The 19,002-nt window shown below is 39.5% G+C and overlaps 1 protein-coding gene and 1 long non-coding RNA gene across 2 annotated transcripts in view; one reads left to right on the top strand and one right to left on the bottom strand.

Annotated features, from left to right (window-relative positions):
• The window catches only part of LOC124158130 (NFX1-type zinc finger-containing protein 1-like), a 163,764-nt gene extending 145,057 nt beyond the window's left edge, over positions 1-18,707 (bottom strand). Inside the window, exon 1 of the mRNA XM_046533314.1 lies at positions 18,447-18,707. Within this exon, the coding sequence (XP_046389270.1) occupies positions 18,447-18,530 (84 nt within the window). The 5' untranslated portion in view covers positions 18,531-18,707. The remainder of the gene's footprint in view (positions 1-18,446) is intronic.
• LOC124157436 lies at positions 3,370-4,508 on the top strand. Its single transcript, XR_006864600.1, has 3 exons — positions 3,370-3,598; positions 3,683-4,241; positions 4,391-4,508. It is a non-coding gene; the product is annotated as an uncharacterized LOC124157436 (long non-coding RNA).
• Positions 18,708-19,002: the final 295 nt, after the last annotated feature.

Genomic DNA, 19,002 nt, shown 5'->3' with positions numbered 1-19,002 from the left:
GACAACTTTTGACTTCTAACACTTTGCCTGCCAGAGATGGTGATGTATCCGAGGCATTAGGCAACATGGCAAAACTAGCTCAAGGTTTCCGTAGATGAAAAATGGTACGTTTTTTACCTTAACCCTCTTAGTGCCATCCTTCTTCCTGGGGTACTGGCAAAAAAGGCAGAGGGTATGTTTGGGCCTGTACTGCCTTATGTTTTTCTTTCCTTTTAAGTTGAATTTCCCTTCTTTCTTCTTTTTTCCTGCCTGACTTGGCTTGTTTTTTTTTGTCTTTTCTTTTGCCTATAGAGGGCTCTAGAAGCCCAAGAAGAATAGTGCATGCCTTGCACCAGGGCATTCGTTCGCCTGTGTCGAGGCGAAGAGGAAGGTTCGTTATCTCGCCGAAGCTCGGGCGAGGAACAGGACGTACGATGGATGCACGGGGTGCACATTTCGGCGGAAGCCAAGGTAAGGCGGGAATCCCTTCCTTATTTTCTTTTCCACCCCCTTCATTTCTTCCTTTCCTTTTTCAAGATTTGGTTTTCAGTCCCTCATTTTTTCTACTATTATTTCGTCGTAAATGTAAGGCTAAGTTCCGGACCTGCATGGATTGCATTTCGGGCGGGACACAACGGCCCCGTGACGCGACAGGGTATTTTCATAAAATGCAGCAACTAGGGAAAAAAACATTGCAAAACTATTTTATTACATATCCATAAGTGGTTTCTTTTCAGATTACTGAGGTTAACCCGGATAATATTGACAAAATATTTTTAAGTTTACTGAAATAAAAAATATCAATGTAATAAGTTATAGCAAATTAAATAATGTACTATGTAAGAGATGATATATATTGGCCCGCTGCACTTTTCCCCAGCAGCAAAAGCCGATATATCAGCTTGCTGCACTAAAAGGTTTAACAGCATAGGTAATTTTGGATCCTATTGACATCAGCTACTCAAGGTTCAAATTTCGTGACAGATTTTTTCCACCCTTTATTAATAGGAAGATGGTTGAAATGGTAGGTAGATGGGGGGGGGCAACTGCTGAGAAATAATTATGCCTAAGGTTGGGGAACAGTTGAGCCAACAGTAGACGGGAAACATAAACATAGGACGATGACACAGAGTGGCGTGGAGATGGATAGAAGACCGAAAACATATGGAAAAATTTCACCTGGACCGGGAATCGAACCACAGGCCTTCTGTATTCCGGGCAGATGCTCAAATCACCAAGCTATCCACGCTAATCTTATCTCCAGTGTTTTCGGTGGGGATTCATGCAACCAATTCCCTAAGAAGTAGCCCAATGAGTCAGCCAAGAGATGGCTCAGGGCGTAGGTCCCCCACGAAGGAAGAATTCAACGCACACAGAAAAAGAAATGAAGATGGTCACAGTAACACAAACAGTACGATACACATAGCACATGCGTTTCGGGGAACGCTGATCCCAACAAGAAGAAACTAACCATAGAGGTTACAAACAATACAAATTCACATTCACACAAGTCGCCACAGGGGAATATAAAAACATAATTACAAAGGGTCATTCCATGTCAAATCAACCAATATTATAATATTTTGACCAAATTACCCCACCGACTCGGATTTTCATGAAACTTGCCATGGTCATATGCATATGTACATTCTGGCATAATTAGAAATTGTGTAAAATTTTAGCTTCCAATTGTTAATTTTAAATGAAATATGAGCAATTGAAATTTGGGCGTGACCCCTAAAGTGCCGCAACTTACAACACATGGTGATTTTTATTTTCATCCATAACTCCATTCCTGAGTAAAAGTTTGCGAATATTTGGGAATAACCCCTCATTGCATTCTCCGAGAGCTTCAATAACACACGTAGGGGTCGGGCGATCTATTGCAGACTCTTTCTGCCATTTCATCCGCCACATGCCACATTAATTCAGCGTTTACCAAGTCCCATTCCAAGTATTTTCTATGGAGCTCAAAGTTACCACAGGTATTGTGTTCTTTGGAACACACAGATGGTATAAAAATATTAATGAGATGATAATGTGTCTTTGTGATTTTGAAATCTCGACGTAAGCTGATCAATTAAATCATCCAAAAGTGGAATCATTGTAGTAATTCTAAAATAAGTCTCAGGGTCTTTTGTGGTGTAGTTCACCCCATGCTCTTATAAGAGCGGGCTAATATGAGCGGGCTGTAATGCGCAGAATTTTCATTTCCTCCTTAACAGTTCTGAGCAAGTTCTCAACGTTCTTGATAAGTTCAGCAAATTTTATATCAACATTTTGACGAATATCTTCAATAGTCTTAATAATTAAATTGACATGTTGCAAAGCTACTGCCAAATTGCATAATGGAGATTGAAGTATTTTGCATAAAGTGACAGTGTGTAAGTGAACGACATTCCTAAACTCGATAAGCTTACAACAAAATCACTTGAAATGACTGATCTTAGAAATGAATCACCTTTGAAGATGTTTCAGAATCCATGTCAGCGCTTAAGTCGTCTAGACTAGTGTATCAACAATTGCTTTATATATTACTTTGAATCTTACCAACCCATCATGATTTTCAACCCAACGGGTCTCGCACATTGCCATAAGGCTTTTCCATTGCGTTTTGGGGAAGTGTTCAAGTTGCATTCTCAACCGTGACAAAAGTTTAAAAAATCTTCATGCAGGTTAAATCAACCATCTTTCGGCTCGGCATATCTCACACAAATTGACATCTGAGCTTTGTTCGCGTCGCTGCCACTTCTGCACTTTCTTGAACCGGAAGGTGCAAGAAAGAAACCGGAAGGTGCAAGAGAGAATATTATTGCGAAGCGAACGGCCGAGTGTCAAATATGGCGCGTGAATTGATGTTGAGGAATATCCTGGAGGGAGCAATAGATGATTCTTCTGATGAAGATAACGATATCATCCCTGAATTAATGAGGCCGCGTGTTAGAGGTGATGAGATATTGCGATACTCAGCTGTAATTAGCCCGGATTGATCCATGTTTATTTATTTATATACATATGTTTGTTGTGGAACGAATAGTGCCTTCCGTTTTGAATGTATTATTTCGATAATATCTCATCTTTCTTGTAAATTCTTACAAAGTAATGTTTGCAGTTATGATAAATTGTATATAACAATAGTTTAAATTACTTCTGATGACTGTGGTATCCATGTGTTGAAGTGTGTGCCATTTCGTAGCTACGATCCATGAACTGCCGATCAAGTCTAAGCAATGGGCTCTAAAAGTTTTAATTTAGCAATCTCGTTCCCACTTTTGTGAATTTTAATATCTCTATTTTTACAAATACGGTGGCAGTGCGGTGAATTTAGTGGAATTTCCGTAAATTTTTATATTTTCAAATTCAATAAAATACGTACTTGACATGATTAAAAACCATCTTCTGCTTACTATTACTTCTATTATAGGTAACGTACAAGCATTGAACGTTGTTCTTAATGCTGTGGAACCTGAACAGAGAACTACTATTCCCCAATATGTGGAGGAGGTAATTCCTCAATACAGTGATAGGGAATTTATAATGCACTTTAGGCTGAAGAAGGGCACTGTACGTGATTTGATCGCTAAATTTCAAGCGTCTGAAGAATATTTGAATTTACACGGTACGATCTCATACTTAATATGTTAATATTAGTTCTTCCACTGAGTGTAGAATGTTGTCAATATACTCTTAGTTTTTTTCGCAGGCCATGGAGGTTTTGAACCAGTGAGTGCCCAGAAGCATGTTTTAGCTTATTTGTGGTTCGTCGGTCACGAGGCTGCTGGCTACCGAGATGTCGCAGACCGTTTCAATGTTAGCCTCAGCACACTTAATTGTATTATTAAACGAATAAATAACTTCATTTTGGGCATGGCTCCAATTCTAATGAAGGAGCCTTCGAACGAAGAGAAAAATGCCACCAAGCGTCATTTTTTAGAGGGAAAAGGCTTCCCTGACGTAATTGGTAATGAATTATAATATTAAAAACCTAATGCATTTACGTGCTGCATCTAATGAGAACAGCATTAAAATTTTCATTCAATACATAGGTTTGATAGATGGAACACATTTCCGAATTGATAAGCCGGTGGAAGATCCGGAATCCTACATTAACAGAAAGAAGTACTTTTCTATACAGGCTCAGGCTATAGTTAATGAAAAGGGCAAGTTTACTGATGTTTTTGTTGGCTATCCTGGGTCTGTACATGACGCCAGAGATTTTAAGAATAGCTCCATATATCCAGAGCTTCCCAATTACTGCCAAGGTTTGTTTCCGTTGAAATTTTGATTCAATACTAATCTTAACTGCTGCATTGGCTTTTCCTGATATCATATTGTATAATCTTTTCTTTACATAATGTTTGCTTGGAAATATGACTTCAAAATCCTACTAGGTGCTCCTTAAATCTTTCAGGTCTGGGTTACTTACTGGGTGATAGTGCATATCCATGCTCCCAGTTTATGATAACACCCTACAGGGATAATGGCCATCAAACAAGAGCTCAAAGAAATTTTAATTTTATACATAGCAGTGTGCGAATAACTGTTGAACATGCATTTGGATGGTTGAAGCAGAGGTTCAGGCAACTTTACCATCTGAAAGGGAGGGACATGGTAGAGCTGGTCAAGACCATCCATGCATGCTTCATTTCACACAACATTGCAGATGTTGAAGATTTGGATGGGTTTGATGAGCCTCTGCTAGAGGATCATCCAGATAGGGATGCAGAAGCCCTTCAGAACCGGCCAGATGCAGATGAAGTCGTTGATAATTATGGAGATCCAATTGATGCTGAGGGGGGGAGAATTCTTCGAGACGAAATTTGCAGACAGTTGGCAATGAGGGGCGCAAATTTTTAAACAGTAATTCCAGCTGAATGGATCAAAAAGAAGAATTTTTTTACATCTCCATAGATGGTGGGGAAGGGCAGGAATCGTTTGAAAATTAAAAGGATACTTCATCGATTTCCATTGATTTATTTCCCTAATAAAAATAAACTCCACCATGGTGGGCAAAGGAAGGGTATAGTAGCCTTCATGGTGGGTAGTTGCCCTTGCACTACCCACGCCCTACCCACCATTAAGGGTAAGGGAATGGTAGAAAAATCCTTCGTGTACCCTTACTTGGAACTCCTTCCCTTACGATCCGTCAACCCTTCCTCTACCCACCATTATGGGTAAGGGAAGGGTAGAAAAATCCTTCGTGTACCCTTCCTTGGGACTTAGCATTTATAACTGAGGAAAACATATCCTGAAAGTGTCTCCTCAGCTACTTTCACCTGCTAAAGAGTATTGAGGTCTGTGCAAGAACGTAAGCAGTCTTTGAAAGCAAAGGTAGACGGGCTACACAACTAATCTTTAAAATTTCCTTACGGGAAACAATAATATACAAATTCAGTGGCGTAGTCAGGGGTGGGATCCGGGGGGTTCGGACCCTCCGCTCCCCCGAAATATGAAAACACCATCATTTTCCTTCATAAAAGAAATCAAAATATTGTAAAATAATGAATTTTAAAAAATATTTAATTGACTATTGAAGTTTTTTTCGATTATGAAAAGTGTTTGAATAAGTTGAAACCCAATACTTACTATCCTGTTTTTCAAAACTTTCCCCACCTGGTTTTGGACCCCCCCCCCCCCCCAAACGAAATTCCTGACTACGCCACTGCACACAATAGCTTCTATAATTGTGTGAAAAAAAGCTCATTTAGAAGTTTTTTCATTCACATTTTTAGGATGCAGCCTATTTATATGGCTGGCTATCGAGACATCGCGAGAGTGATGTTCGGTATTTGAATGCCGATCTTATTTTCTGAAACGAAATAGGTGTGGTAAAAAAAAGTCACAGCTTTCTTCCCCATAGGCCCAGGTGCGAATCGCATCTTAAGATTTTCTCACCTTCGACCTGAAAACGGAAGCAGGATGGCTTCCGAAACTGTAGTCAACCATAAACGACAGACGCGGCTGGAGAACCCGGAAATTAGTAGTCATCGTTAAGATTTTGTACTATAACTTCCATTGAGAAACATCTTCCACGTGCCTCGAATTATGTTTTTTTCCTTTTGGCTTATGTTTTTTAAATGGAGGCTTTAATGAAACTGAAATGTATGTATCTGAAGTGATTGTAATAAAAAGTTTGGAATTAAAAAAAAATAGCAGAGAATGTTAAATCTCTAGTTCATAACCCATCAAGAGGCAGGTCCAGGGTTCAGGACCACGTGAGAGCTAGTTTTTTTCTGCCCTATAACTTTAGAAATCACTGTTGCAACTCATCCCCATTCGTTTAATTTAGTTGATTAGCGATTTTTTTTAATTTTTATGCTAATTTATGGATTTTTAGTTTTTATATTAGTCCCACCCTTCCTGTACCTTTCATTGAGGCTGGCCAAACCCTTCCCGTACACTCCAGGAAGGAGAGGGCGTACCCACCAATGTTCTAAAATACCCTTCGTGTACCCTTGCTGACCCTTACCCTCAATGGAGGGTAGACCTCTCCTCAATGGAGGAGTTTATTTTTATCAGGGTTCGCCTGTATGGCATGTTTCAAACCATAGAGGTCATTATCAAGTAATTGATAATGAAACATGTCGTACAGGCGAAATAAATCAGTGGAAATCAATGAGGTCTCCTTTTAATTTTCGAGTATTAACTTCCACATGGTTGAGCCTTATACCAGTGAAGGAAGCCAGAAATCACTCCTATAGCTAGGTTTTGACTCTGTCATGATATTCATCATGAAATGACAGAGAGAGAAATACAATAAAAGAAAGAAAAACAACATTAACTGTCTTTATTGAGTAGGTGCTGTAGCAAAATGACTTGCTTAGATAGCAGCTGATTCTTCTCTGCCCTTAGTGCATTTGCTTTCTCTTTTAGCTCGTTGCTCTTTTTTATTTCTGCGAGCATTAGCATGTCTCTCTGCCTTTGCTCCTCAGCCTGCCTGGCTACCTCCTCTTTGAGGGCTTTCAAAGCCATTGCCATCTTCCCATCTCGTTTCTTTATGGGTGCATCTTTTGGCCGCCCTGCACCTGTTCCACTGGGTGTGACTAATTCTTGCACCCTGTGCCCTTCTGAAGTAGATGGGCTGGGATCCACATCATCAGAATTCACAATTACAGCACTGCATAAAAAAAATGCTCAGCAGTTATTATTTCCCTCAACATTTACCTTTCCATTCATTGAAATGTAAACCAAATATACTGACTTTGGTGGAGACACTGTGGTGTTAGCAATTAGGCCATGTCGACCTGACAACACCTTTGGAATAATATTATGTTTCCTTCCAAACATTTGTGTGATTTCTCTGTGGGAAAAATTTGCATAGCCTTATTTATTTAAGCTGCAATAGAGAATAATTGAAGGATCTAAGGATCAGAGTGGAAAAAACTACTTACGTTTCATAGTGAAGGACCCTTCGCCCTCTTCCTGTTTTATTGGTGGATACATGCATTTTATAAGCCCTTTCTAGTGATTTGTACTTATTGCTTACTTGAATTCCAGTGACGTTATATCCATGTGATTTCATGTCAGATACTATTAACTCAAATAATTTTTTTTGTACAAAACATTTGCCAGATTTATTTTTATTTACGAAATAGGATTCAAAAAAAAGTTTTGTTGCAGCTTCATCCCACACAAACTGATCAGCCTGGTTGATAAGTGCAGGTTGAACCGGTTGAACTATGGCATCAAGTTTTTGGGGAATGACAAGTTTAACCACTTGATTCCCCAGATTGCACGTCACGAACTCCTTGTTTCTATCAATTGACTTTGCCATTATTTTAATCACGGTGGAACCGTCTATTAAATGGAAGTATATGGTGGAAAATAATTAAGGCCTACACTCTTAACAGGGAAAAGATAAAAATGAATGCAAATTCATGATTTCTACAGGGATAACCAAGAGTGGACATTACTTCCCCTCCTCTAAATTAGCCTATGGTGATAGCAATGCAATATATAGAAGACAGTGTAATATTGCATAAGGTTCCATGTGGAAATTAATAACTCATTAATCACAGGTAGTAATTTAAATGAAAAATCACTGATAGATTATTTCCAATATGATAGGTACCTTCCATAACAAAAGACATCATTCCATCCTCGTCGATGAGTAACTCATCGCGCCCATCTAAAATAGCAGTTGCTGTCATTTTGTCAAGCCTAGTTGAATTCAATGCAAACTAACTTGGAAAAGTTGTTATCGCTATAGCGATTGGAGAAGATGCACTTAATTTAATGGAAAATATATCGAACACTGATCCATTGTTTAAACCGCCGTCGTACCAAGGTACTCGAGGAATTGATCTTGCTTTACTGAATTTAAAAGGATTTGTGACTATTGCAATTGGAACTAACAATTTTGCTAATCTCGTTCGTATTTTTCGGCAACACGAAGAGGTCCGTAAAATTCCTAGGTGTAATGACCAAAGACAATTTGGTCATTTGGAAGGTATTGTCCGAATATTTTTGCGTTTGGCATTTCCTGCGTACCTACTGAACATATGAATGAAAGAGTATTTGTGTCTGCCTAATTCCATACAAATTGGTCCAAGTGGTTCGTTGGTTCAATGGCCTCAGGGTTGTTATACAACATAAGTTTTGCCTCTGCATTCCCAAGAGTAACTCTTTCAATAATCTGAGATAGTATTTTCATCCTCGTAAACGACCGTCTATTTCGTAGAAATCATGTTAGAAAATAATGAAAAGCTCGTTCAATACTGCAGAAAGATTAATTAACATTCATTAATCGAACTAACGGGGTATCAATGCATTTCATTGAAAAGGTTGATGATGTGAAAGACATTAAGCTATTCAAAGTCATAATTTTAATTGTCAGTTGTGGCAAAAAATCATTTTCATAAATCACTATATAGCCAACCATAACGAAAAATACCACTCCATCCTCATCAAAGAGTAATTCATTGTGCTTGTCTAAAATTGGTATAGCTGTCATTTCGACAACACTACATGGATCCACTTACGATTCTGTTTCATTCATGAGAAAAGAATATGCACACGATACGAATTGTTAATGGATTGGCATCAGTCCCTCTCGGGAATTAAAGTAAAAGTATAGTCGACGACGGGAACGAATATTAAAAAAAAAACAAGTTTATTGATGGGTGATTTTTGTTAGAACCAAAGTATTTTTCAAATAAATAAGCACATTTGCTACGTTTAATGAGAAACATCCATTTCATTTGACTATATTTTATAAGTTCGCATTTGTTTACTATTTAACCACTTAAAAAATTATTATTAGTAGTATTTTACCCAGTCAGATGTATTTTCAGGTGTTTTATTTCCGAAAAAGTAACGTCAAAGTGAAATACCTTTCAATTATCTATCATGGCCATTTGCTCTCCGCCTTTTTCGTCTGCTATTACCCATGATTCCTGAAGTTGCACCTTTTGCTCCACCTCCGATGCTGGTGCAAAAGGTGCAGATAAAAGTTGCACCTTTTGAACCTGCACCCGCGACGCGAACAGCGTTCGTCACTTGCAACTTCCGCGACGCGAACGCAAAAGTGGCAGAAAGGTGCAGGAAAGTGCAGAAGTTGCAGCGACGCGAACAAAGATCTGTTCTTGTCGTGAAACATTGGGGATTTGCATTTTTTTTTTCGATATTTTGTTTAAGGCACTTTGTTCGTTTTGCCGAGGACTTGATAAAATTTCCAATCGATTTTATGATTCCAATAGCATTTCGAATCGGCTGAACCTGGCAAGAGTAACCCAAGGCTAAATTCAGTGAATGTGAGCTGCAGTGAACGTATAAGGCTTCTGGATGTGACTCACGAATTACTGCCTGTACTCCTTTAAAACTTCCACTCATCGAAGAAGCTCCATCATATCCTTGCCCGATCAAATACTCACAATCTACTCCTAAAGATCTCAATTCTGATAATATTGCATTAGCTAAATATTTTCCTGCTGTATTCTCAACTGTGACAAACGTTAAAAAATCTTCACGCAGGATAAATCCATCATCTTTCGGCTCGGCATATCTCACACAAATTGACATCTGTTCTTGTCGTAAACATCAGTAGTTTCGTCAATAAGGACTGAAAAAAACTTGGCAGAATTCAATGCTTGCACAATTTTTTTCTCTACTATTTCACCACAAACTGCTATATGTAATTTCATTTTGTATGGTCGGGCTTAGGTAGGTAGTGTTTAACGTTATATTTTCCATGTGCTTTTAAAAATTTGAGTCTCCGCATCTGAATTCCCTGAACCTTAAATTCACTTCCAGTGTCGACACTGATCAGTTTTAGAATTTTTAAATAAATATTTAAATAATTTATTTTCTTGCGTCCTTTTTGCCATTTCAAATGCTGAAAAGACCTGTAACAATTAAAATATAAGAAGTCAAATGACTAGGCAATCGCCATATCTTCGAAATTAAAGCTTCTGCTTTAAACCTCGAGCGAGCGCGCTGGCGAATAAAGCACGCCAATCTTTGAATACCACGGATTTCTACATTGTGCGTACATTCTGGTCTAGAATGGCCTCGTCCATTCTTACAATGCACTTTGACTGTCCATAGTGCGAGTTTACGAAGCTCGCTCGATACTTCGCGAAGTATTGTAGCTAATTTATTTTTATATCAGCAAGAGGAACCAACATCCGTGGCATACAAAGTACGCCGCGCGACCGGCCGTGTACCTCGTCCTTAGCTTTTCTTGAATGGCCTCGCGTATGCTTACAATGTAATTTTCACTACCTGTATCGTGAGTTTGTAAAGCACAAATTATTGTAGCAATTTTTTTTTAGATCGGCAGGAGGAACCCGACACCCGTAGCGTATAAATTACGCCGCGCGTCCGGCCGTCTATCATCTGTGTACCTTTATATCTGTATCACCTATAACTGTACAATTGCTTTGTTGCTTATTTTTTATTTTTTTCTCGGATTTTTGATTTCTACCTCTTAAAATATGCTATGAGGTGCAGAATGGATATCCTAAAAATTTCAGCTCAATAGTTTAACATTTAGAGGTCGCTCAAATAGCATAAATGCAATGAAATTAAATTTTCCCGATTTTTTTAAGTAACGTCATCAGGGGTAACGCGCGATTATTATATACATCCTTGTATCGTGGGCAAAGTACGCCACGCGCCCAGTCGTATAAATATATCAGGCGCGCCCGCTCCAGAGGTGACAAATGCAAACACAAATATGTACGTACCTTCAACTGTACCAATAAAAATTCGTGATCCAATTCTTTCAAACTTTTTAATCTCCAAAACAGCTTGTTTTATTTAATACAGCGCTCTAAAAAATACAATGCAAAATTAAAATACCTACCGATTCATATTTTAAACAGGTTGATATTGATAAATTGATATATATTACACTTAGCAAGTTTCACGTAGTACGGACCCTTACAAAATCATAAGTCACTCACCTCTCTACCAATTCACAGCACTATATTATTTTACACACTGGACTACAAATACACACACTACACCTAGGTACCTACACCTACGTACCTGCACCTAGGTAGCTACAACTTCGCTCAGATAATTATTGGCATAAGTCTCATAGGATCACTTTCCAAGACGGAACTGCCACTCCGTGCTTGACAGCGCGCTTATATATTTCGCCGACGCGGCACCACGAAACAGAGAAAAATCTCTAATAGGGTGGTTTCCTATTATTTTTTTATTGCCTAAATCGAAATATTACTACTCCTGGAGTACGCATTTCGCGCTTTTAGATTTTTAACTGACGATATCTATTTTTCGCGATTAAATGAAAAGTGAAAATTTTCAAGCGCGCGAAAACGCGACGCGAAGTAGGAAAGTCCGTGCGACGCATTTCTGGTTCCCCCTCTCTCCTTGTGAAGTGACCTTGATCGAGGCTCTGAGCGCTGATAGGACGCAGGATGCTAGCGGATAGCTGAGTACCTTGCTGAATGGTAGCGCTTGGCTTAAAAAAAGGTTTATTAATACCTTATCAAACGAAGAAAACTTTCCGACCTTAGCCAGTTTTAATAGGTGATTATTAAGACATGTTTCCCTGAGCTCTGTGCTTCATGCATGCATTGGTAACCTCAGACGATGTATAACTCCTATCCTCCCGTGTAGAAACTAGGTCCCTGTGACGTCACGTGGAGTGGAATCGCATGGGCGCCAATCTGGCCTTTTTCAAATGAGGATAAAATTTGACCCTTGCCATTCGTCTAAACCGGTATTTCAAAAACCAAATAATTTGTGTATTATGAATACACTAATGGTGGGTAACGAATCGCAATCAATGCCTATCGTTTTCTTTGATGAAGGAAACTACCCTATTGTAAGCCTATCGAATATTCCTTCATTCAGCTCAAACACAACCCCGAAGTTTCGTAGCTTGCGCAGTTGGCGTAATACGTGCTACCATAGAGTAAGTATACTTACTCTATGGTGCTACCTAGCGACATTTAGTAGTTGAGTGGTGATACTAATAGCACTAATAGTATCACCACTCACTACTCGATGTCACTGCGCCGCTATATAAGATCGTCGTGTGAGCACCAAGCGAGCATTAAGTAGGTAATATATATTTAATTATTTTTTTTTCATTTCGGGGGGGGGGGAATCAATCCCCCATGATTCCCCCCCCTCCCCCCCCCCCCGGCTACGGCCTTGACTACGGCTAAGAGACGTTTCAACAATCACCAGCTAAGTTAGACTGACCGTATCAGTAAAACTGAAGAAGCAAGACATTTTCTAAGCCAATAGGACGAGCGCATTTTTGGGAAAACCGCCTTGTAAATCGCCAGCTAACTCGTTCACTATCGTGTTCCAGAGAACCGATCATTTGGAGGGCATTAACCGATGCATGTGCGCTACGGTGGTAAAACAACTAGCGGCGACTTTTCAAAGAAACGACCTATCCCTAAACACCAAATTCACGAGCCCCACATTTTAAAGGAACAATATACTGGAGAACTCAAGAGGTGTTACTTTGTGAACTACTAGTAGTGGAAGCGGATTACCGCCCCAAGGGATAATTGCGGTCTGTCGGTCATGTGCACCGACCGCGCCTGCTTCGATTTTTTTTCCTCTCCTCAAGGTCGGAGGGATTTCTGATTTGAAGGGACCTAAAGTGCGGGAAATTCCCTGTGTATATGCATACGAGAATAAGTACGAGTAAGGGAACAAAGCACCCTGCCGACGTTTGGTCACACGTCCTCATCGTTAATGGGTGACCGGCGGCAGCGTCGAATTTTCCACTTTCAATGTGCCACAAGAGAGTATGAAAGTTTTTTTTGACAAAACATTGCCTTTACTTTTAGATTTCACATCTTTCCTAACAATTGGGGTAAAAATAACTGTGGTGGAAACAATATTTGCTTTAAGCTGGATCAAAAACCAAATCAGGATATTCTGTGGCCGGGCGGCTGCGTTGACTTTTTGTACTTATTCCATCTTTAAAAGAAAGGTAGTAAGTTGGAGCAAGATATTTATCTTTTGGATAATATAGTCAAGATTCAGGTCCTTCTTTCCATATGAATTTTAAGATCAAGCCTCGTCGCCCTCATAAAGTTTTTTTCCACATTATGTCAAAAACAATCCAAAACAATACACTTTTGAATGTTTAATTATTATATGAAAAATTGATAAAAATGAATAAACTATCCGTTTAATCCTTGGAATGGGTCAGAAAATATGCTTTGAAATTTATGGAAAACCATATTAACGGCTCACGAGGGAAAGTAAATACTCGATTTTTGCAGAAATTCAGACTTGAAATTTTTTATAATTTTTTCTCGTCTTTAACGGCTTCTAATGATTTAATGGGTGAACCAAATATATAAATAGCCATAGTTCCTTGATCCTTGGATATTGTTCTATCGGACTGCACCATTTTTGTTTACCAAAAAAATAGTGAAAATTTGGAGTTTTGACAAGCTTTTTTCGATTTCCGCCCACTGTGCGTCTGTCTGTTCTTTTGTCTCTTTTTTCTGTGTTTCAGTAGTCACTTGTGTGATCCGTTCTTTTCGATCGGTTTTTTATGTTTTACATATACAGACTGTCCCAAGGGTCGTGTGTCATTTTTGACCTGTAATTGCATTGAGCAGTCTTCATGAAAATTGGCACACTTATCGGGAAAGGTCCTAGGTTTTGTTGAGTGTAAGCAAAATTTTACAATTTGGACCTTTTGACCTCACGATGTGGTCCCAAACCAACATTTTTGAATTTGCCTTATGGGATTTCAATGTTAAAAAATTCGAGATAGAAAAAATTCTGAATTTCATTTACCAAGATGTCAATTCTTAGGTTTTCGGACCCGAGAAACCCGAAAATAAGACTTTTATTTCCGAAAATTCAAATATTGACCCAGTAAGGTCACCGTCAAGGTCATAAGGGTGTCAAAAAGAATAGCATACCAACAAAGGTGTCGATCTATGGGTTTTATAGGGTGCCCAAGTCATTGCTATTGTCCAAATACCCGTATTATTCACTAATTAACCTCCAATGTTAATGCGGAGGTCAAAGGTCATAGGGTATACGTAGGTGCGCAGTACACATAGTATCCATCTTGCTAAGTTGGTCAACATTCACGGAGGTGCGCGCAAAAATATCCAGGAAATCAACCCGCTAAGGGCAGATGCGCACTAGCGAGACCACGGCCACGACCTGTGGCACTCGACTAGTTTTAGCATTGCAACAAATGAAGCGACGCGCAATAGGCCAATTGCGACTCGTTGGTCGGACCCGAGTCGTCCGACCAAAATTTTGCAATTTGGTCGGCCCAGACTCAGCGGTCGTTGCGGCCAGAAATTACACACATTCTTATGGCGCGGCGAGCACTGACTCCGACTTCACTCCGACCCAACCATACCGATTGATCAAGAGGTGAATGTGTTTTACTATCGTGGTCGTGCTTTTGTCGGATGGTGTGCGACAAAGATCTGTCGCGGTCGCGCTAGTGCGCGCCTGCACTAACCGGAAGGTTTTCAAGGATGCCCAAAACAGAGAGGCGATAAACAAATCTATCTTGTTATAACATCTCGGATGGATACACATGGGTCAAATGTCACTGAATCTTGCCCGGGAATATCAGGAAAACTACCGTGACAGACAATAGGTTTTAAAAGTTGTTCTAAGATATGCAGGGGCGCCGACTTACAAAAAATATAGTGGGGGCCCAAACCGGGTATCTTGCCCCGGGAAATTTTCTAAGTAGTGAGTTTTAAGTTTTTTAAGCATTTTAGAAGAGTCATATGATCAACATTAGAACCCTGATAACTTGAATCTCGATATCAGGACACTCCGGGGAAAATCGACAAGCCTGACATATTTTTTATTTACACACATAACGGATTTTTGAGGGGGCTCGGGCCCCCTCTAGCCCCATGGAGTCGGCGCCTATGAAGATATGTTGTTGTCCACATATCAAGAGGTTACCCTACATAAGTTACAAAGTTACACACTGACCTTATTGTGTGTCTCAAAAACTTTTTGACTTATTTTCAAGTATTTTCAAGCCACCTTACCTCAGCAACAATGTAACCCATTTGAGAAATTCTTCAGCTGTATGTTTCTTTTGCATTAGTTCGTTGTTAGTCATAGTGGAAAGAACCACCATGAAGAGCCCCGCAATCCGGGCGGATATAATCAAGACTTACATATTAAACGGAAAGTCAGTTATCAAAACGATTCGTTAAATTTTCGTTGATCATGGTCTTCGCCTAAGAAAAAGTGGTCCACAGGTTATATGACAAATTTAGGAAGGGAAATTGTTTCAACGAGGAAAATCATCAGAAGAGGAATTGTAAAGGGCACCCAAGAATCTTATAGAAGCATAGAAACGCAGTTGTTGCCTCTGTCTTGGCATCTCCATTAAGAATGAATGTTGACCTACTTATGACCTCAGGAGGTTAACAACTTAGCAAAATGGATACTATGCATAGGCGGATCCAGGGGGGGGGGGGCACGGGGGCACGTGCCCCCCCCCCCCCCAGACCCTCAAAAATATGCATGATTTTTAATAACGTCCCATTATCATTGCGTTCGTTTTGTATTACGAGGTATCCTTGTGCCCCACCCAGAACAAAATCCTGAATACGGCCTTGCTTGTGCCCCTCCCAGAAAAAAATCCTGGATCCGCCCCTGATACTATGTGTACTACGCACCTCACTTGGTCACCCTTTGGTTGGAGACATTAGTTACCTTGACATAACAAATCATGCCTTTATGACCTATGACCCCTATTATGATCTTCGGAGGTCAAAATATCAACAATACTGATAAATGAACTGCAAAACTGACTTGAGCGCCTTTACAACCTATGGTTCGACACTTTGGTTGTCACGATGGCCCAACGTTTACCTCCATGACCTTTGACCTCACTGTTGGCCTTGGAGGTCAAACAGTGGCCAATACGAGTATTTGGACAATTACAATGACTTGGGCACACTTTAAAACCCATGGATCGACACCTTTGATAGTATCCTGTTCTTTAAGCCACAGTCATGACCTTGATTGTGACCTTAATGGGTCAACGGTTGAATTTTCGTTATTATAAGTGTTATTTTCGGTTTCCTCGAGTCCGAAAACCTAAGAATTGACATCTTGGTCAATGAAATTCTGCTCTTTTCTACCTCGAATTTTTGAACATTGAAACCCCATAAGGCAAATTCAAAATTTTAGTTTGGGACCACATCGTGAGGTCAAAAACTCAAAAAGGTAAAACTTTTCTCACACTCAACAAAACTTGGAACCTTTCCCATAATTATGCCAATTTTCAAGAATATTGCTCGATGAGAAGTTACTAAAATTAGAGGTCAAAAATTACACACGACCCTTGGGACAGTCTGTATTTTATAGTGTTATTACACTATGTTTAACATACCTGTTTCAAACCGGCCGAATTCTAGATACGTGTTGCTAGAACTTAGCCATCGATATGTGGAGGCAACTCCTTAGTTACTAAGCTATAGCAACAGTAAAAGTTTTTTGAACGCACTTTGCAGTTACCATGAAAACGGTTATTTTTTGGCATCCACCCTTTTCGTAACACTGTACATTTCTAAGGACATTGAATAATTAAGGGTCGGCGAAAATGAAACATTTATCTCAAATTAGGCGGTATTGCGCAATCGTACAGTCGATACTCGATCAAAACTCTCATTTAATTAAGCTCTAAGATTACTTGTTTCAGAAAATAATAATCTCTTATTTTCACCCAACCTAAATAATAGCATGCCCTTGACGATCCTAAGTAATGAATCAAATGTCGAAAAGGTTGAGAGAGAATTCAAGAAAAATCTTTTTATAGTAACTGCAAAGTGCATTTTAAAAAATGTTGCGTTGCCATACATGGGCGTGTCCTATACGTGTATAGAACCACGTATATGTATAATGGTATATGAGGACCATGCCCTTGGGTGTAAAGGGTAGTACGCATGGGGCACAGGGTACATGGGTGTAAAGGGTATGTTCGCACGCCATACGTATCGGCGTAAAGGGGCAGCTGCCCCCCGCTATAGCAGCAGAGGTAAATATAGTTCAAAACGAAATTTTCGAATAACTTTTAATTAAATCCAAATATAAAGTGATGTTAACATAATGCATGTAATAAAAATATTTTTCCGAGCAAATAATATAAAAACTAGGAAATCACTGTTATAATTTTCTTAAAAATTTGATTTCGTTAACTTTTACGTGTTACGACTTGAACGACCACGGCTTGCCCCCCACTATTCTTTATCTAGGTTACGCCCTTGTTGCCATAGCGCAGTAACTAAGGAGTGGCTACCTCATGTTTATATGAAGTAAACTACCACATGCTACCACATGTCTCCCCTACCACCTCCTGAAATATTTCATATTCCTCCTGAAACTAAATAAAATTCCGAAAACCATCGTTTATGAACAAGCCCAGTTCAGCCGTCACCATAAAACATTAAGGCATTGACCATTACCATTGTTGTTATGTAATCTGTTTACTGTGTTGTTATGTAATAATCTGTTTACTGTGTTGTTATGTACCAATCTGTTCACTGTGTTGTTATGTAGTAATCTGCTTACTGTATTGTAGTACCTGGATATCATACTTAACGACCATTGACCACGCATATCATAACAACCATTCGCTATATTAACCAAGAAGAACCATGGAGACATGTTGTCACGGCAAAGAGAAGAAATTTTTCAGCCGCACGTTGACATAATTCAAGTATGGCGTCATTTGAAAAATTATTTCAAACGGCGGTTATTATGTTAAATGATGAAAATACGGTTCTGAAACATAAATATGGCTCACATAGTTTTAAATATGTGTTCAAAAAACTTGGTCATTGGTGCAGACTCTACTGTCAGTAAGAAGGAACGCGCAAAACCGGTGTGAAACCCGCTCCGACAAACCGCCATTACATCCATCACGCGCTCCGCTAACAATTTTAAGTCCCTTGGCCTCGAGCCGCTGTAAAAATTCACTGATTCGATTGCCACGAAACAAAACTGCTATCACTCACCATTGCGGCGACGTTTCCTTCTTCGGCAGCGCTTTCATCCGCAGTCGCCGCGGCTCCGCTAGAAGAATCATGGCCCTTCTCCATCGCACCGTTGATTGAAGAGCACACCGACTTACACAGCAAAATACTTATCACTGGCAAATGGTCCCATCACTCACAGCAGATAAGCAAAAACCGATTACTCAGGGAAGTATTTGACAGTAAAAGACCTCCTGCGTTCCAGACCTGTGATGCCACCAGCAGCCACCAACGGTTGACTCACTCGCGCTGCGCCGAATGGAGGAAGACAACTGAAGAAAAAAACACTATCGTTCTGAATGAATCTTTAATTTTGAGCGACTCATTAGGATGAATCGTTCGAAATCACGAACGAAAGTGTATGGTATCGTTCATTAGAACTAAGAAACGTAATTATTTTAACCCATGTAAGGTCATCCCACGCTCTCGGTAATAACGCCAATGTATAAGCCAAATAGTAATTCTTTATATTAACGTTGTTAATGAGATTTTGGAATTGAAACAAGGTATAATGCCAAAATAACGATTATTTTTTCCA

Source organism: Ischnura elegans, chromosome 4 (assembly GCF_921293095.1).
Source record: "Ischnura elegans chromosome 4, ioIscEleg1.1, whole genome shotgun sequence".
Classification (NCBI taxonomy): domain Eukaryota; kingdom Metazoa; phylum Arthropoda; class Insecta; order Odonata; family Coenagrionidae; genus Ischnura; species Ischnura elegans.
The sequence above is the reverse complement of the archived record's forward strand: the minus strand, read 5'-3'. Positions and strand labels throughout refer to the sequence as shown.